A 21,167-nucleotide genomic window follows, 5' to 3' on the forward strand; every position below is an offset into this window, starting at 1 on the left:
GGTTGTTGGAGGTCAATCATCTGAGCTCCAGGACATCACTGCAGGAGTTCCTCAGGGTAGTGTCCTCGGCCCAATCATCTTCAGCTGCTTCATCAATGACCTTCCTTAAGTCATAAGGTCAGAAGTGGGGATGTTCACTGATGATTGCACAATGTTCAGCACCATTCGTGACTCCTCAGATGCTGAAGTAGCCCGTGTAGAAATGCAGCAAGACCTGGACAATATCCAGGCTTGGGCTGATAAGTGGCAAGTAACATTCGCGCCACCCAAGTGCCAGGCAATGACCATCTCCAACAAGAGAGAATCGAACCATCTCCCCTTGACATTCAATGGCATTACCATTGCTGAATCCCCCACTAGCAAAATCCTAGGGGTTACCATTGACCAGAAACTGAACTGGAGTAGCCATATAAATACCGTGGCTACAAGAGCAGGTCAGAGGCTAGGAATTCTGAGGCAAGTAACTCACCTACTGATTCTCCAAAGCCTGTCCACCATCAACAAGGCACTAGTCAGGAGTGTGATAGAATACTCTTCACTTGCCTGGATGGGTGCAGCTCCAACAACACTCAAGAAGATCGATACCATCCAGGACAAAGCAGCCCACTTGATTGATACCCCATCCACAAACATTCACTTCCTCCACCACCAACGCACAGTGGCAGCAGTGTGTACCATCTACAAGATGCACTGCAGCAATGCACCAAGGTCCTTAGACAACACCTTCCAAACCCGCAACCTCTACCAACTAGAAGGACAAGGGCAGCAAATACATGGGAACACCACCACCTGCAAGTTCCCCTCCAAGTCACACACCATCCTGACTTGGAACTATATCGCCGTTCCTTCACTGTCGCTGGGTCAAAATCCTGGAACTTCCTAACAGCACTGTGGGTGTACCTACCCCAAATGGACTGCAGTGGTTCAAGAAGGCAGCTCACCACCACCTTCTCAAGGGCATTTAGGGATGGACAATAAATGCTGGCCTGGCCAACAACGCCCAAATCCCATGAATGAATTTTTAAAAAATGGAGGCGTTATGGCTCTTCTGGGTATCATGCAATCAACTAAATTAATATATTCCTGAGGTCCATCATAACTTGCACATTTATGGAATGAAAAGTTTTCCTCTTCATATATGCCAGGAGTTGTCAGTGATTGTGATGTCAAGTTGCATGCCATAAATGACTCCCACAAATTTTCAAGAAGTCTGGCACCCAGTGAAAGTGCTGCATCTTCTGCTGCTGTTCCTTTTTAGTGAGAAAACTGTCAAAGAAGACTTTTGTCACCTGCTTGGTGCATAAGTAGACAGAGGTCTGACTAATGTGACATTTGCTATCATGGGAACGGGAGTAGACCATTCAGCCTCTTGAGCCTGTTCTGCCATTCAATTAGAGGCGGCACAGTGGCGCAGTGGTTAGCACCGCAGCCTCACAGCTCCAGGGACCCGGGTTCAATTCCGGGTACTGCCTGTGTGGAGTTTGCAAGTTCTCCCTGTGTCTGCGTGGGTTTTCTCCGGGTGCTCCGGTTTCCTCCCACAAGCCAAAAGACTTGCAGGTTGATAGGTAAATTGGCCATTATAAATTGTCACTAGTATAGGTAGGTGGTAGGGAAATATAGGGACAGGTGGGGATGTTTGGTAGGAATATGGGATTAGTGTAGGATTAGTATAAATGGGTGGTTGATGTTCGGCACAGACTCGGTGGGCCGAAGGGCCTGTTTCAGTGCTGTATCTCTAATCAAATCTAATCTAGATCATGGTTGATGTCTATATTAACTCCATCCACCCATCTTTGTTCCATAACCCTTAATACTCTTGCCTAATTAAAATCTATCAATCTCAGTTTTGAAAGTTTCAATTGACCCCCAGCCTCTTTTTAGGGGAAAGACTTTGAGATTTCTGCTAGGCTTTGTGTGAAGAAGTGCTTTCTGACATCACACCTGAATGGCCAAGCTCTGATTTTCAGGTTATTTCCCCTTGTTTTAGACTCCCCCACCAGAGGAAATAGTTGCTCTCATCTACCCTAGAAACTGCTTTTATCATCTTAATTACCTCAATTAGGGAGGTGGTGGCGTAGTGGTATTGTCACTGGACTAGGGACCCAGGGTATTTCTCTGGCGACAAGGGTTTGAAACTCACCACAGTAGAAAGTGGAATTTGAATTCAATTAATAAATCTGGAATTAAAAGCTAGTCTAATGATGGCCATGAAAACCCATCTGGTATACAAATGTCCTTTAGGGAAGGAAATCTGCTGTCCTGGCCTACATGTGACTCCAGACCCACAGCAATGTGGTCGACTCTCAAATCCCTTTTGAAATGGCCTAGCAAGCTACTCAGATGTATCTAACTGCTAGGAAGTCAATAAAACAAAATGAAACCGGACAGACCACCCAGCATCGACCTAGGCACCGGAAACGACAATGGCAAACCCAGCCCTTTCAACCCTGCAAAGTCCTCTTTACTAACATCTGGGGGCTTGTGCCAAAGTTGGGAGAGCTGTCCCACAGACTAGTCAAGCAACAGCCTTACATAGTCATACGCATGGAATCATACCTTACAGACAATGTCATAGACACTGCCATCACCATCCCCAGGTATGTCCTGTCCCACCGGCAGGTCAGACCCAGCAGAGGTGGTGGCACAGTGATATACAGTTGGGAGGGTGTTGCCCTGGGAGTCCTCAACATCGACTCCGGGCCCCATGAAGTCTCATGGCATCAGATCAAACATGGGCAAGGAAACCTCCTACTGATTACCGCCTACCCTCAGCTGATGAATTAGTACTCCTCCATGTTGATCACCACTTGGAGGAAGTACTGAGGATGGCAAGGGCGCAGAATGTATTCTGGGTGGGGGACTTCAATGCCCATCACCAAGAGTGGCTCGGTAGCACCACTACTGACTGAGCTGGCTGGCCGAGTCCTAAAGCACATAGCTGCTAGACTGGGTCTGCGGCAGGTGGTGCGGGAACCAACAAGAGGGAAAAACATACTTGCCCTCGTCCTCACCAATCTGCCTGTTGTATTGGTAGGTGTGATCACCGCACAGTCCTTGTGGAGGCTAAGTCCTGCCTTCACATTGAGGATGCCCTCTATCGTGTTGTGTGGTACTACCACCGTGCTAAATGGGATAGATTTCGAACAGATCTAGCAATGCAAAACTGGGCATCCATGAGGCGCTGTGGACCATCAGCAGCAGTCGAATTACCATTGACCAGAAACTGATCTGGAGTCACCATATAAATACCATGGCTACAAGAGCAGGTCAGAGGCTAGGAATCCTGCGGCGAGTAACTCAGCTCCTGACTCCCCAGAACCTGTGCTCCATCTTCAAGGCACAAGTCAGGAGGGTGATGGAATACACTCTACTTGCCTGGATGGGTGCAGCTCCAACAACACTCAAGAAGCTCGACACCATCCAGGACAAAGCAGCCCACTTGATTGACACCCCATTCACAAACATTCACTCTTTCCACCACCGATGCACAGTGGTAACAGCATGTACCATCTACAAAGTGCACTGCAGCAACGCACCAAGGCTCCTTAGATAGCACCTTACAAACCCGTGACCTCTACCAACTAGAAGGACAAGGGCAGCAAATGCATGGGAACACCACCACCTGCAAGTTCCCCTCCAAATCACACACCACCCTGACTTCGAACCTATATCCCACTGTCGCTGGGTCAAAATCCTGGAACTCCCTTCCAAACAGCACAGTGGGTGTCCCTACCTCACATGGACTGCAGCGGTTCAAGAAGGCAGCTCACCACCACCTTCTCAAGAGCAATTAGGGATGGGCAATGAATGCTAGCCTAGACAGCGATGCCCACATCCCATGAACGAATAAAAAAAAATCAGCCATTAATTTCTGTATTCAAGGGAGTACAAGCCTAGCCTATGCAACCTTTATTCATAATTTAACCTTTATAGACCCTATCATTCTTTTTAATGTGTTGCACACCCTGCAAGGCCAATATATCCAAGGCCAACACATTGTGTTGCTATCTGTGCTGTTCCTATAATAATGGCCTTTTTGTGGAAACAGATTTACCTGCACTTTTTAAGAAATTATTTTCATTTTAAGGAACTATTCTCGTTTTTCATTTTAAAGTAATACTGACTGTCACTAGGACCATGAATTCTTAGATGTAGGTTCTTTTAGCTGTCAGCTGTATGATGGCAGTCAACGTGAGCAACTTAACTGCAGTGGCAGAAGAACTGGAGAGTAATTTATTGCTTTTTGCACCATTATTTATATGTAGCCCAACGACACCTTTATAGAGGATATAGGTCTGATTGCAAAAAGCAACATAATTGTTCAAGTCTTTAGTGAAGCAACTTGTAGAAGTGAGTGCAATTGAAATTACTCAGGTGTTTGGTATCAATTATTGACAACAATAATAATAACAACATATAGGACTGCAGATAAGATGCAGCAAGTCTTTGGTTACACTGGGCTGGATTTTGTTGAGTTCCCAATGTTGGGCTACGTGGTGGGTGGGGGTACTGAAAGATTGCATTGGCAGTGGCCCGCCACAGAGCCCGGGATTGTCAGGCCCAATCTTCCCAGCGGCAGCGAGGCTCCGTGGTGGCACCGCCCCCAACCCCCCACCCCCCTGCTGCTTCGTGAGGAATCCCAACTTTAAATATTTAAATAAAGGATAGGCATACATTTACATACTGTTAACACTGAGGTGGGAGGAGTGCACTGTCATTTCCAGTCCCACTTCTCTGCAGGTCACAACATATATTTTTTAAACTGTTTACATGTTACCGATTCGGTCAATCACACACTCTACTCTTTATCCAAGAATAAAATACGCCATCCAGGTTTCTTTAATAAACAACAAAATTATCACTTTATTATAAAACAAGACTTAACCAGTAACGAAGCAAAGCATTAACACACAGATTGAAATATGAAAGTTCCCTTTTTAAATTCCCCATACCCAACCTTGGCTCAACCACCTTCAGCTGCTTCATCAATGACCTTCAATCATAAGGTCAGAAGTGGAGATGTTCGCTAATGATTGCACAATGTTCAGCACCATTCGCGACTCCTCAGATACTGAAGCAGTCCATGTAGAAATGCAGCAAGACATGGACAATATCCAGGCTTAGGCTGATAAGTGCCACACAAGTGCCAGGCAATGACCATCTCCAACAAGAGAGAATCTAACCATCTCCCTGTGACATTCAATGGCATTACCATTGCTGAATCCCCCACTATCAACATCCTAGGGGTTACCATTGACCAGAAACTGGACTGGAGTAGCCATATAAATACCGTGGCTACAAGAGCAGGTCAGAGGCTAGGAATCCTGCAGCGAGTAACTCACCTCCTGATTCTCCAAAGCCTGTCCACCATCAACAAGGCACTAGTCAGGAGTGTGATGGAATACTTTCCACTTGCCTGAATGGGTGCAGCTGCAACAACACTCAAGAAGATCGATACCATCCAGGACAAAGCAGCCCACTTGATTGACACCCCATCCACAAACATTCACTTCCTCCACCACCAACGCACAGTGGCAGCAGTGTGTACCATCTACAAGATGCACTGCAGCAACGCACCAAGGCTACTCAGGTAGCACCTTCCAAACCCACAACCTCTACCAACTAGAAGGAAAGGGCAGCAAATGAACTGGAACACCACCAACTGCAAGTTCCCCTCCAAGTCAGACACCATCCTGACTTGGAACTATATCGACGTTCCTTCACCGTCGCTGGGTCAAAATCCTGGAGCTCCCTTCCTAATAGCACTGTGGGTGTACCTATCTCACATGGACTGCAGTGGTTCAAGAAGGCAGATCACCACCTTCTCAAGGGCAATTAGGACTGGGCAATAAATGCTGTTCTAACCAGCGATGCCCAAAACCCATGAAGGAATTCAAAAAAACAAACTCATGCACACACACTGAAAAAAATACAGAAATTCTCTCTGCAGACATCTGTTACAAAAAAAAAGACTAAAACGAATACTTTGGCCAAATACTTGCTAATTCGTGAAGAAAAATAAGATATGGAAAGATATCAGTTGTCCCTTTTTGGTCTGGTGTCCCAATTATGCGTAGACAGCTGTCACTGGGATCTTTCTAGAGCAGTTCTTTTCAGACGACGTTGAGGATCAGTTTGGCAAGCTTTTCAGGAGAAATGTAGCATCTGTTTCTCTATTCCTTACACTTGATTCTCAGGAAGTTCTCAAAGAGATGGAAGAGGGTGAGCTGATGGTGACTGCTCTCTTGGCTGGTTTTCTCCAACTGTCTTCAAAACAATTCACACCCCAAAACACTGTCCAAAGCGAAATCAAAAACAGTATCTCAAGAGTCAAGCCTCATGACCCCTATAAATCTTGACCTGTCACTTCTCTGTAAACATCTTCCCGAAAGTCACCAAATTTTCTGTTGTTTATTGCTTCTAAGCACATGGCTTCTAGCAAGTATAAAAACAAAAAGTGCTGGAAATACTCTGCAGGTCTGCCAGCATCTATGGAGAGAGAAGCAGAGTTAATGTTTCAGGTCTGTGACTTTTCATCATAACTGGTTCAGATGAGTTCTGATGAAAAGTTACAGACCTGAAATGTTAACTCTGCTTCGGTCTCTCCACAGATATTGCCAGATCTCCTGAGTATTTCCAGCACTTTTTGTTTTTATTTCAGATTTCCAGCATCTGTAGTATTTTGCTTTTACTGACTTCTAGCAAGACTGTTTTTAAACAACATCTCAGTGTCCTTTCAATGAACTATCAACAACTAAGCAAAGTCCAACTTCTATGAATTCTTTAGCCTTCCAATCAATCCATCTTCATAATTTAAATACAAGTCCTCAAAACATATACTTAACAAAAAATATAGAAGCACTTTCGTAACAATACTTTTCACAGCGAACTTACTGGCTGTCCGTGATCTTCCGTGTAGCGGCCGACACTCACGCGCCTTCACTTTACTGTCCAGGGAAAGCTAGCGCCACCAAAGTGGGAAAGGGGGTAACTTAGGATTGTTCGTGAAGTGGCTGGGGAAGCAACTCTGCATTTCAAGTCTGGGGGTTAGGAAGGGCTGACTCCTGCACTTTTTACAGTTGGTGGTGGGGAAAGTCAGATATTAAATGTGTGTTTTTTGGGGGGGAGGGGGAATGGGCAGCTATTTACTTTCTTTGGAGGGGAGGGGTATGGGCCAGAAATCAATTTACTGTGGAGTTGGGGGAGGTTGTGGTATGGGCTTCAACTGTGCAGGTCTTGAAGCCCTTTAAAAATGGCGCCAGCACCTGCACAGAGGCAGCTGGCGCCATTGCCAGCGTCACAGAGCCTGCCCCTGCCAATGTGATTTGGGGGGAGGGAGGCAGACCGCCATGAGTATATAGTTGAGCCACCACGTGCTAGTTCATGGTGGCACATGGCCCGCATGTGCGGGCCCCTATTTTGTTTTGCCCACCGCTGCTCTCGCAACATGAAAATAAAATTCAACCCACTGCATCACCACCAGCAGCAAGGTCTTCCAATTCCTACCCTATAATGTTAAAATTTAATATGAGTATTTGTCTACATATAATATGTACGTACACATTCTTCTTTGGCCTCCTTGTCTCGAGAGACAATGGGTAAGCACCTGGAGGTGGTCAGTGTTTTGTGGAGCAATGCCTGGAGTGGCTATAAAGGCCAATTCTAGAGTGACAAACTCTTCCACAGGTGCTGCAGATAAAATTGGTTGTCGGGGCTGTTACACAGTTGGCTCTCTCCTTGCGCTTCTGTCTTTTTTCCTGCCAACTGCTAAGTCTCTTCGACTCGCCACACTTTAGCCCCGGCTTTATGGCTGCCCGCCAGCTCTGGCGATCGCTGGCAACTGACTCCCACGACTTGTGATCAATGTCACAGGACTTCATGTCGCGTTTGCAGACGTCTTTAAAGCGGAGACAAGGACGGCCAGTGGGTCTGATACCAGTGACGAGCTCGCTGTACAATGTGTCCTTGGGGATCCTGCCGTCTTCCATGCGGCTCATGTACATATGCAGACATACATAATATGCCTAAACATAAAAAGTCTCTCTGCTTGTGCATGACAGGCACCAACATTCAAATTCAGTGCTTCCTTTCTATATAATAAAATGTTCAAGCCAGGCTCTTGCTCTGCCATACAGAACAGGATTGCTCTTTGGGCCAAAACTCTGAGAAACACTTCTTTCTCTGAGAGTGAAGTTATATTAATGATACTAGCTCAACTCCAGGAAAATTAAATCGGAATTTTGTGGAACAGTTGTTGATCAATTGGCTCAATAAAACGGTTTGATTCCTTTTTAATCAACCTTAATTCTACCCATTTGACTTCTTGCTTTGTCTCTGGATCTCCAAAAGACATCTCTAATTGCCCGATAAACTCATTTAAATTGTCCACCTCAATGGCTTCCTTGGTAATTTATTCTGTAAACATTTCACTCTGTAGAAAAGGTTCAACTGCATTTATTCTTTTGTAATTTTGAGCTTTGTCACTGGCATTTGCACTCTAGAGTCTCATCAATAATTTGCCTGAATTAACTTTGTTAATACCCTTCATCATATTGAATACTTCAATTAAGTCATCTCAGAATGAAAGAGATCAATCCTGACCACAATCCTTAGCTATTGAGACAGAATAGAACTGGTGGAAGTCAATATACAAGTCATCAAGTACTCTACAGCAGTGCACAATTAGGGCTGGATTTTGTGGAGGAGTCGGCGCTCCTGGCACTGGGCTGACATGGCGAGGGGAATCCCGTCTCGGCCTTTGCGTGCCCCTGTGAAGCGATCTTCTGGTGTTTTGAAGGTTAAGTGTCCCGTGCCGGGATCCCTGTTCCTTTAAAGACAAGGATCCCGCCTCAAGAGTTGCTGGCCAATCACTGCCGGGAACAGTGGCCACCGCCAGTATTGCAGAGGCCTTGCACCCAGGCCCAGTGCTGGAACCCCACACCTCAAGCAACTAAGGCAAGGTCACCGGGGCCAGTCCAGAAGGCCCTGGCGAGGGAGGTTGGGGCATGGTCATAAATCCCAGGGGGATGGGGGTCCTGGGCGGTGCAATGTTTCCTGGCCGGAGCCTTCAGTGGGCCACAGAGGAGGGACAACCCCCCCTCCACAAGCCTGCAGGGAGGGCACCTCGTTTTACAAGGTGCCCTTCCCACGTGGCGGAGGCAACCGCCGCCACTGGTTAGATCCCAGTGATGGCGGGAAGAGGCCCTTAGGGCCTCAAACGGCCTCTGGGCATGAAGGTCATAATCGGTCTGTTTCCCCCCCCTCACTGGCAAGATCGCTTGGTGACAGGGCAACAACGGGCCCTCTGCCCCTCTCCACCCGTCGTGATTTTATGTGCCCCCTTGCCTCAGGGGGCCCATAATATCAAGCCCTTACTTTCTGAAACACACACAGGAAAGAATAAACTTTCAGAAAAATCTCAATCAACATTGCGGTATGAAACTTGTCTTTCAGTAATTTAGTTCCACCTTTGTCTGAATTCTTTCGCTTCTTCCAAATATACTACTGATATGCACAAGTGTGACATGATCATAATGAGCACCTGAAAATATTTTAATAAGCAGATATGATCAATTGAGTCTTCTGTAGTCACGCACAAGAAAGTGTATTGATCTGGGAGCATAAAGGAGCTTTTCTATTCAGAAAAATTGAGAATATATTTTTATGAAATGATTATCAAATAGCAATATAAAGATATTGAGCAATGCCATCCTCCCAGTGACAGCAACATCCTCAGGGAGCATGAGCTGGAGAATCAGTGTAGTAGTGTTGTAGTTCCATTTCAACTTGTACTTTCATCAAGTGTGATTCCCCACTAATAGAGCACAGTTTTGCTGAATTTACCCTGTATTTATTTCAATACACTAGTGTTCTCCATTCACATTACTCTCCAATTAATCTGAAACTTACACCTTCATTTTACCTTTTCTGCTAAATTTGTAGAGACATAGAATACTTGCAGGACAGGAGGAGGCCATTCAGGTGGTTGTGTCTGTGCCAGCTCTCTGCATTAGCAACTCAGCCAGTTCCACTCCCCCACGCTCTCCCCGTGGCTCTGCAAATCTTTTCTCTTCAGGTGTTTATCCAATTTCCTTTTGAAAGCCACGATTGAATCTGCCTCCTCCACAAACTCAGGAAATGCATTGCAGATCCTAGCCACTCGCTGCATAAAAGAGTTTTACCTTATGTTGCCTTTGGTTCTTTTACCAATTAGCTGTAGTTGCTGTCCTCTAGTTCTTGACCCTTCCACCAATCGGAACAGTTTCTCTCTATCTACTCTGTCTAGGCCCCTCATAATTTTGAACACCTGTATCAAATCTCCTCTCCCGACACCATCGCTGGAGGGGTTACCCTTCCAATCACCAAGGCCTACTTGCCTGGCCCCAACACAGAAATAAGATTTTCTACTTTCCCCTTGCAGCCTCAGCAGCGGCCACCTCTATTGGTGGCATTGCCAAGGTGCAGAGCTGCTGACCCCCTGATTGGGCCGGCAGCTCGGAGAGGCAGGCTGCCATCGTTAATTGGACAGTGGTCCCAGCGGTGGCCAATTAAGAGGCAGCAGCCGATAAAATTGCTGCCGCGGTCCCACTGCTTTCCCACATGGGCTCGGGACCTGCATTGGGTCCCGACGTCGGGACTTCCGTCATGGCAGAAAAATCCTGGCCTGTATTCAAGTTGAGGCCGAATCAGTTATTCACGAGGTTCATTATAACTTCCTTGCTTTTGTACTCTATTTATTAAGCCCAGGATCCTGTATGTTATATTAACCATTTTTCAACCTGCTCTGCCACCTTCAACGATTTGTGCACATATATCCCCAGGTCCCTCTGCTCCTGCACCCCTTTTAGAATTGCATCTTTTATTTTATATTGCCTTTCCTCATTCCTCCTACCAAAATCTATTACTTCACACTTCTCTGCATTAAATTTCATCTGCCACGTGTCTGCCCATTCTAGCCTGTCTACGTCCTCTTTAAGTCTATCGCTTCCCTCCTCACAGTTCACTATACTTCCAAGTTTTTTGTCATCTGCAAATTCTGAAAATATGCCCTGTGCACCCAAGCCAGTGGTGCAGTGATTAGCACTGCAGCCTCACCGCTCCAGTGACCCTGGTTCAGTTCTGGGTACTGCCTGTGTGGAGTTTGCAAGTTCTCCCTGTGACCGCGTGGGTTTCCACTGGGTGCTCCGGTTCCCTCCCACAGCCAAAAACTTGCAGATTGATAGGTAAATTGGCCATGGTAAATTGCCCCTAGTGTAGTTTGGTGGTAGGAGAATTGAGGGAAGGTGGGGATGTGGTAGGGAATGTAGGATTAGTATAAGTGGGTGGTTGTTGGTTGGCATAGACTCGGTGGGCTGAAGGGCCTGTTTCAGTGCTGTATCTCTCTATGACTCTAAAAAAGCAGTTGTCCTAGTACTGGCCCTAGGGCACCCCACTATATAACTTCCTCCAGTTGACAAAACAACTGTTCACCACTACTCTCTGTTTCTGTTTTCTGTCACTCAGCCAACTTTATATCCAAGCGGTCACTGTCCCTATTATTCCATGGACTTCAACTTTGCTGGTAAACCTATTATGGGGCACTTTATCAAAGACTTTTTGGAAGTCCATGTACACCACATCAACCACATTACCATCATTAATCCTTTCTGTTATCTCATCAAAAAATTCAATCAGGTTAGTTAAACAAGATTGCATTTACCAAAATAAAAGCAAAATACTGCGGATGCTGGAAATCTGAAACAAAAACAAGAAATGCTGGAATCACTCAGCAGGTCTGGCAGCATCTGTGGAAAGAGAAGCAGAGTTAACGTTTCGGGTCAGTGACCCTTCTTCGGAACTCCGAAGAAGGGTCATTGACCCGAAACGTTAACTCTGCTTCTCTTTCCACAGATGCTGCCAGACCTGCTGAGTGATTCCAGCATTTCTTGTTTTTGTTGCATTTACCAACTCTGTGCTGGCTTTCCTTCATATATCCACCCTTGTCCAAGTGAATGTTAATTTTTCCCTGGATAATCATTTCTAAAAGTTTTCCGACCACTGAGATTGGCCTGTAGTTGTTGGGTTTATACTTACACCTTTTTTGTAACAAGGGTGTAACATTTGCAATTCTTCGACCCATGTATCTCAGGAGGATTAGAAGATTGTGGCTAGTACCTCTGTAATTTCCACTCTTACTTCCCTCAGGATCCTCAGATGCATCCCATCCAGTCCTGGTGATTTATCAATTTTAGCTACAACCAGACTTTCAAATACCTCCTCTATATCAATTCTTAACCCAGCCAGTATCTCAACTACCTCCTCTTTCATTATAACTTTGGTAGTATCTTCTTCCTTGGTAAAGACAGATGCAAAATACTCACTTAGTGCCTCAGCCATGCCCTCTGCTTCCATGCATAGATCCTCTTTTTGGTTCCTAATTGGTCCTGCTCCTCCTTTTACCATCCTTTTACTATTTATATGCCTATAGAAGACTTTTGAATTCCCTTTTATGTTACCTGCCAGTCTCTTCTTATACTCGATCTTTGCCTCTCTTATTTCCTTTTTCACATCCCCTCTGAACTTTCTATATTCAACCTGGTCTCACTTGTATTATCAACCTGATATCTGCCATACGCATCCTTTATTCTGCTTCACCTTACTCTCTATCTCTTTCATCATCCAGGAAGCTCTGGCTTTGGTTGCCCGACCTTACCCCATCGTGGGAATGTACCTCGACTGCATCTGAATCCATCTTTTCTTTAAAGGCAGCCCATTGTTCATTGTTCCCTAAATGGTCCCCTACTGACACTTGATCCACTTGACCCACCTCATTTCCCAGAATCAGATCCAGCAAAGCCTCCTTTCTGTTGGGCCAGAAACATACTGATAGAGAAAATTCTCCTGAGTACACTTCAGAAAATCTTCCCCCTTGCTGACCTTTACATTATGAATATCCCTGCCTATATTAGGATAGAGTCCCCCAATATCACTACTCTATAATTTTTGCACCTCTCGAATTTCCCTGCAAATTTGCTCCTATGTATCTTTCCCACTAGTTGGTGGCCTAAAGAATACACCCATTGGTGTAATGGCACCTCTATTGTTTCTTAACTCTAACCAAACAAGTTCTGTCCTTGACCCCTCCAGGACATCCTCTCTTTCCAGCACTGTAATATTCTCCATAATCTAAACTGCCCCCTCCTCATTTCTTTCATTCCCTGTCTTTCCTGAACATCTTGTATTCAGGAATATTTAGTCCTGCCCTTTTTTGAGCCAGTATGACAACTTATAGGGAATTAATAATTATAAAGGTATACATTACTGCCAGCAATAACAGACAAATACTGAATGCATTCATATGATGTTCTGCCTGCAATTTTAACAGTGGTGTTAATCAACTTATTTTAAATCAGTTAACACCACTGTTAAAGTACAGATGGAGAAGTGTCAAACAAATGCATTAAATGTTCATTGTTACTGCCAACTGTAATTTCTGGCTTATAAAATTGTATCAGTCAGTAATGGCACAGCTCATACTATGAAGCTATCGGTTTCTGGTCTGTGTTGAGTATGCTGATCTCAGCCAAAGCAGCAGTTTGCTCACTATGATTGACATTAGCATTCAATGACTAGGGAAGGGAAAAATTGGAGTTCCTACTTCTGACAGCTGTCCAGTGACCTCTTCTGGAAATTCCGGGTGTGAACTTCGGATGTGAACACACCAATGTGACGCTTTCCCTATAGAACATCCTGGCCACATTCACTGAAGGGATTCACGCATAAAGTATTGCAAGAGTGTGACGTTTTAATGGCTGGTTTTACAAATATGTACTCACATTTGAGAGTGAGAGTGCTTTACTCACGATATTGGAAAATGATGGGTAACCCATCTGCAAGTGTCCAAAAAGTGCTCCTGCTGAGTGAGGTTCCCTGACCATAGTGATCACACTCACCATGCATAAAAAAAAGCTCTGGTTACCAGCCTCCAGATATCAGTGAAGATTAAAGTCAGAAAAGGAGATAACTTTTCAAGCATCTCCTAACATTAAAAATTCTGAGTTTAAAGTTGAAATGAACCACCTGAGAAGTTTCTTCTGCACATGCTACAATGATACTATGATGAATGGGAAGCTAAAGCAGAGCAAGATCAACACAAGCAGATGGTCTCACACCAGCTAGAAAAACACTGAATCAAATTGACTTTAGCACAGTTATATTGAAATTCTTCTTTGGCCTCCTTGTCTCGAGAGACAATGGGTAAGCGCCTGGAGGTGGTCAGTGGTTTGTGGAGCAGCGCCTGGAGTGGCTATAAAGGCCAATTCTAGAGTGACAAACTCTTCCACAGGTGCTGCAGAAAAATTTGTTTGTCGGGGCTGTTACACAGTTGGCTCTCCCCTTGTGCTTCTGTCTTTTTTCCTGCCAACTGCTAAGTCTCTTCGACTCGCCACACTTTAGCCCCGCCTTTATGGCTGCCCGCCAGCTCTGGCGATCGCTGGCAACTGACTCCCACGACTTGTGATCAATGTCACAGGACTTCATGTCGCGTTTGCAGACGTCTTTAAAGCGAAGACATGGACGGCCAGTGGGTCTGATACCAGTGGCGAGCTCGCTGTACAATGTGTCCTTGGGGATCCTGCCATTTTCCATGCGGCTCACATGGCCAAGCCATCTCAAGCGCCGCTGACTCAGTAGTGTGTATAAGCTGGGAAGGGGAAGGGGAAGGGGGGAATGAGGGTGCAGGTAATAAACCATTGAAATTATATATATATGTATATATATAGCTCACTTCATGCTGGGACAAGACCAAATCAGCAGCCATCTCTTCCCCACTCCACCCGGAAGTTCTTGGGTAACTTATTTCTGGGCAAGGACAATATACATTACTCGAGTAGGTAAACAAAGACTGCATATACTTCCTCCATGGCCCGGGACAAAGCACTGTTAAACAGTTTCAATTGTAGACTCCAAACTAGCTACCACTAAAGACAGTAAGTCATCTAGCGGAACTTCAAGTGATAATGTAAGCCTATCCAAGGAGTGTGTAGGAGATCATCAGTCCATCTTAGGTTAAGAAAGGGATCAAATTAACCGCTGATATCTGAGTACTAGAAACAAAAAATCCTGGAGTATTTACTTCAGATACTGCGAGCTTTATAGATATAATTATGTATTATTTCAAATGTAGCCGAAGAAAGTTTATTACTCAATAAAGTCAAAGTTTTATTACCATCCGGTAACATACAGTTGACTCTAAATATACTACAAACAGATGGCTTTTACTAGAAGCAAACTGCAATACAAAAGAATGTCATCTCATGATGGGCTTACAGTAATTCAGTAAATGTTTACGTTACACGTAAACAGTCACATTGGGCACATCTTTCAAATTGGAGACCCCAGAGATGGTGCTGCTTTATTAGGACTTAAGTACAATCATTTCTCTATGGTGGCTATTATAACAACAACAACTTGCATTTATATAGCACCTTTAATGTAATAAAATGTCCCAAGGCACTCCCCAAGGGGCATTATGGAACACCAAGCCACACATTAGTAGTTATTAGACCTCTGCTTTGCTCCAAATAAATCCAGTTGAAGTGACTTGTTTTGCCGTGCAGTAGCTAATTGTGAGAATTCAAATTTATTGCTCTGTATTACATTCCACTTATATGTGTTGTGCTGCTAATGCCATTTAGAGCTATAGAAGCAGTAATAAAAGGGGTGAGTTTCAACTTCTGGGAACCCATTTCTCACCTGAAAAATTGTTGATTGGCATTTGAAAATTGGAGAGGGGACATCTTGGACACTCCATTCAGGCCCAAGGCTTACCTGATGTAATTTTCAGGGGGCCTGTAAATAGGCAAGCAAGCCCACCTGCCTGAAACAGAAAAAGGTTATTTGCATATGTAAATTGGAGTCCTACACCGTTTGTAGGATCCTGATTTCAATTTTCAGATACAAATGGGTGAGTGTGTTGACTCTGCCTATTTCCACCAGTCAAAAAAATGTGCTTGGAATTTTTTTTTTTGTGGACCCCAAGAGTAGCAGGAGTGGTCCTCCAAGGTTCCCGTAAAAATTCCAGCTCATCTGAGCCCCTGCCCAGGATCAACACCCTCCCCAACCTGATCTGAGCTGGTCTGCAGGCTCCCTCAGCATGGAATTTCCTGCCCTTCCACAACTAATGAGATGCATCAGGGTGTCCATTTGGCACCAGAGCTTCCTGGAGGCATGGGCCTTGGGCCAGCACCAACAGGCAGACAGTGCAGCTGCTGTGCTGACCTATAGAATCATAGAATGGTTACAGCACAGAAAGTGGCCATTCGGTCCATTGTATCCATGCCGACCTTGCGCCGTTTCTGGCGTAAGTCGAAGATCACCCGCCAACATGCATTAATTTTCTAAAAGTGGGAAAAATGTTTCGAAAATTTTGTTTCCCATCTAACTCATTACACTTGTATTTTTCTATTTTGTTTCTTGTTACAGAATCGCTGTCAGTCTATAATTGAACACCTTGCAGCCAATCTTGTGTGGAAAGATGAAACCAAACTAATCAGCGAACCAGCTCTTTCTGTCCAGGTACTGATCTGTGGGAAAAATAAATTCTTCAGGAAAATGGTATACATGTTAGCGCTATGTAGAAATACATATACTTCAGTTCACTGTGGTTAAAATGCATACCTATAAAAATTATCAGCAGTTCATGTTGGGTGAGGACAACATCGAACTTGACTCTGATGTGTTCTTTTAGTTAAGTAGCCTACCAGCCTTCAATATCTAGCCTTCCAAATGCGCATTTTGGTGAGGTGTTGGAGAATAGACTGTAACTGGGGAATTCTACCTCAGCATGAATCATGGGGCAGCGGTGGCATAGTGTTAATGTCACTGGACTAGTAATCCAGAGCCCTAGACGAATGACCAAGGGCATGCGTTCAAATCCCACCATGGCAGATGGTGGAATTAAATTGAATTCAATTAATCAATCTGGAATTTTAAAAAAAGAAGCTAGACCATGAAGCCATTGTCAATTGTTGTAAAAACCCATCTGGTTCATTAATGTCGTTTCGGGAAGAAAATCTGCTGTCCTGACTTGGTCTGACTGTAGACCCACAGCAATGTGGTTGACTCTTAAATGGCCTAACAAGCCATTCAGTTATAGCAGACTACTACAAAGCCTAAGAAAAGGAATGAATCCTTGCTACTACTTGGGACTTGTGCCAAAATTGGGAAAGCTGTCCCATAGACTAGTCAAGCAACAGTCTGACATAGTCATACTCACGGATTCATACCTTTCAGACAATGACCCTGTCCCACTGGCAGGTCAGACCCACCAGAGGTGGGGGTACAGTGGTAGACAGTCAGAAGGGAGTTGCCCTGGGAGTCCTCAACATTGACTCCAGACCCTATGGAGTCACATGGCATCAGGTCAAACATGGGCAAGGAAACCTCTTTCTGATTACCACCTACTGCCCCCCCCCCACCCACCCCCTGTCAGCTGATGAATCAGTGCTTTTCCATGTTGAACACCACTTGGAAGAAGCACCACTACTGACTGAGCTAGCCGAGACCTAAAGGACCCAGCTGCTAGACTGGGTCTGTGGCAGGTGGTGAGGGAACCAACAAGAGGGGAAAACATACTTGATCTCGGCCCCACCAATCTACCTGTCACAGATGCATCTGTCCATGACAGTATTGGTAGGAGCGACCACCGCACAGTCCTTTTGGAGACGTAGTCACATCTTAACAGAGGGTACCCACCATCATGTTGTGTGGCACTATCACCATGCTAAATGGGATAGATTCTGAACAGATCTAGCAACACAAAACTGGGCATCCATGAGGTGTTGTGGAACATCAGCAGCAGCAGAATTGTATTCAACGACAATATGTAACCTCATGGCCCAGCATATCCCCCACTCTACTATTACCATCAAGCTGGGGGACTAACCCTGGTTCAATGAAGAGTGCAAGAGGGCATGCCAGGAGCAGCACCAGGCATACCTCAAAATGAAGAGTCAGCCTGGTGAAGCTACAACATAGGACTACATGCATGCCAAACAGCAGAAACAGCATGCAACAGACAGGGCTAAGCTCTGCAGCCCTGCCACACACAGTCGTTAATGGTAGTGGACAATTAAACAGCTAAGAGGAGGAGGAAGCTCCACAAAAATCCCCATCCTCAACAATGCAATGCAAAAGACAAGGCTGAAGCATTTACATCCATCTTCAGCCAGAGGTGCCGGGTGGCTGATCCATCTCTGCCTCCTCCTGAGGTTCCTAGCATCACAGATGTCAGTCTTCAGCCAATCCAACTCACTCTACATGATATCAAGAAACAGCTGAAGGCACTGGACACTGCAAAGGCTATGGGCCCTGACAACATTCTGGCAATTGTACTGAAGACTTGTGCTCCAGATCTAGCCACGCCTCTAGCCAACTGTTCCAGTACAGCTACAACACTGGCATCTACCCGGCAATGTGGAAAAATGCCCAGTTATGTCCTGTACACAAAAAGCAGGACAAATCCAACCAGGCCAATTACCACCCTATCAGTCTATTCCCGATCATCAGCAAAGTGATGGAAGATTTCGTTGACAGTACTTCAAGCGGCACTTGCTTAGCAATAACCTGCTCAGTGATGCTCAGTTTGGGTTCCGCCAGGGCCACTCAGCTCCTGACCTCATTACAGCCTTGGTCCAAACATGGACAAAAGAGCTGAACTCCAGAGGTGAGGTGAGAGTGACTGCCCTTGATATCAAGGCAGCATTTGGCCGAGTATAGCATCAAGGAGCCCTAGCAAAACTGAGGTCAATGGGAATCGGGGGAAAACTGTTTGCTGGCTGGAGTCATAACTAGCACAAAGGAAGATGGTTGTGGTTATTGGAGGTCAATCATCTGAGCTCCAGGACATCACTGCAGGGGTTCCTCAGGGTAGTGTCCTCAGCCCAACCATCTTCAGCTGCTTCATCAATGACCTTCCCTCCATCATGAGGTCAGATGTGGGGATGTTCGCTGATGATCGCACAATGTTCAGCACCATTCGTGATCCCTCAGATACTGAAGGAGCTCATGTTCATATGCAGAAACACCTGGACAATGTCCAGGCTTGGGCTGATACGTTCCAAGTAACATTTGCGCCACTCGAGTGCCAGGCTATGACCAACTCAAACAAGAAAGAATCTAACCATCTCTCCTTGACTTCAATGGCATTACCATTGCTGAATCCCCCACTATCAACATCCTGTGGGTCACCATTGACCAGAAACTGAACTGGACCAACCACATAAATGCTGTGGCTACAAGAGCAGGTCAGAGGCTGGGAATTCTGCGGTAAGTAACTCACTTCCTGTCTCCCCAATGCCTGTCCACCATCTACAAGGCACAAGTCAGGAGTGTGATGGAATACTCTCCGTTTTCCTGGATGGTTGCAGCTCCAACAACACTCAAGAAGCTCGACACCATCCAGGACAAAGCAGCACGCTTGATTGGCACCCCATCCACCACCTTCAATATTCACTCCCTCCACCACTGAGGCACAGTGGCAGTAGTATGTACCATCTACAAGATGCACTGCAGCAAGTCACCAAGGCTCTTTCGACAGCATCTTCCAAACCCATGACCTCCACCAACTAGAAGGACAAGGGCAGCAGATGCATGGGAACACCACCACCTGCAAGTTCCCCTCCTAGCCACACACGATCCTGACTTGGAACTATATCGCTGCTCCTTCACTGTTGCTGGGTGAAAAGCCTGGAACCCCCCTCCAAACAGCACTCTGTGTACCTACTGCAGCAGTTCAAGAAGGTAGCTCACCCCCTCCTTCTCAAGGGCAATTAGGGATGGGCAATAAATGCTGGCCTGGCCAGCAACACCCATACATCCTCCGAATGAATTAAAAAAGACTTCAGGAGAGGAGCAGAGAAAATTAGAGAAGAATTTAGAATAAAAACTTAGCTGCAATGTTTAACTCAATTTATTGAATATGTGGGCAGTTTGAAGATTCCATGTCTGATTAAAATAAACAAATGTATTCATAAATATAATTCACCACGGGTTTGCTAGCCATAAGTTATTGGCAACTGTCTAACACCCATGATACTCACCCTTACAGTTTGTAGAGTGTGAATTCTAATTTGTTGGTGTTAAGATGCTTGGGTAAAATTAGTCCTTGTGACAAAGTGTGTGTTACTAAATAAGTGTTTATCACATGAGAGTTGCATTTGAGCTTCAAGGCCAAATAGACAAACAGTCATATTTTGGATTTTGACAAATTATTAATAGCATTTATAATTATTGGAAATGTATGTTGCAGTTAATAGGAAATATTTTGATTGTTTAAAATAGGTTCATTAATTAGACAATAAGTTGTGTATGTAACTAACTAGAAAATGGAAGAATTCTGCTTGCTCCTATCAGATTTGTTGGGATTTATTTCCATTCAAAAGCTAATCAATCGTACAACACCCTATTTTATTCACTAATGTTACCCATAATTAGGGGCAATAGACATAAGATGCATTTGTAATTTTTTTTTAAAATCAGCATCATCTCTCTTGAGGAAAACAATGTCTTAATTCAGCAAGACTTAATTATAAGGCAGTCAGCAATCACAGCACAGAGCACAAGACAACGAATATAGTGATCACACAATTCTTTTAGAAGAGTGTTGTGGCTAGGTTCATTTTTAATGAGGATAATGTAAACCTTGTTCCTCTGAAGGAAACTGAAAAAAAACAGCTGCTAACAGTTCATTTAGTCACCCCAACCTAAATCATTTGCAGGGATGGATAGTAAGCCTATTGCTTCTGTGAGTCTGCCACATGCTGCTTTGAATATGAAGCAGGACTGCAGGTAGATGGGATTTTGAAGCTTCAGTTTTAGTCAAGCTGGCCACTATGCAAAATTCGAGTCCTAGTATGGTAGCAACAGTGCTACCTGAAACATAACTGTTATTCTGCTGCTAGGTTCTAAAAAAGTTCCAGATTCAAACACTGTGGGGCTAATATTAAAGCTACTTATAATACAGCTTTATCATTGCAATATTAACCAAACTAAAACAATTACTTCAAATGATATTAAATGGGAATAACTTTTCAACACCTTACTTCAGCTGGCTCTGCCCCCTTTTGCTATCCATTTTTCCGTCTTCCCTATTTCCTTGATGCCTTTTTTTATTTATCATCTTTTCCTTT

At 44.8% G+C, this 21,167-nt stretch overlaps 1 protein-coding gene across 2 annotated transcripts in view; it reads left to right on the top strand.

Moving 5' to 3' along the window:
* The window catches only part of LOC137380713 (uncharacterized), a 360,734-nt gene that overhangs the window by 280,624 nt on the left and 58,943 nt on the right, over positions 1–21,167 (top strand). For both annotated transcript variants that reach the window (XM_068052983.1, XM_068052984.1), the window contains one exon: positions 16,462–16,554. In XM_068052983.1, the coding sequence (XP_067909084.1) occupies positions 16,462–16,554 (93 nt within the window). The remainder of the gene's footprint in view (positions 1–16,461; positions 16,555–21,167) is intronic.

This window comes from Heterodontus francisci, chromosome 20 (assembly GCF_036365525.1).
Source record: "Heterodontus francisci isolate sHetFra1 chromosome 20, sHetFra1.hap1, whole genome shotgun sequence".
NCBI lineage: Eukaryota > Metazoa > Chordata > Chondrichthyes > Heterodontiformes > Heterodontidae > Heterodontus > Heterodontus francisci.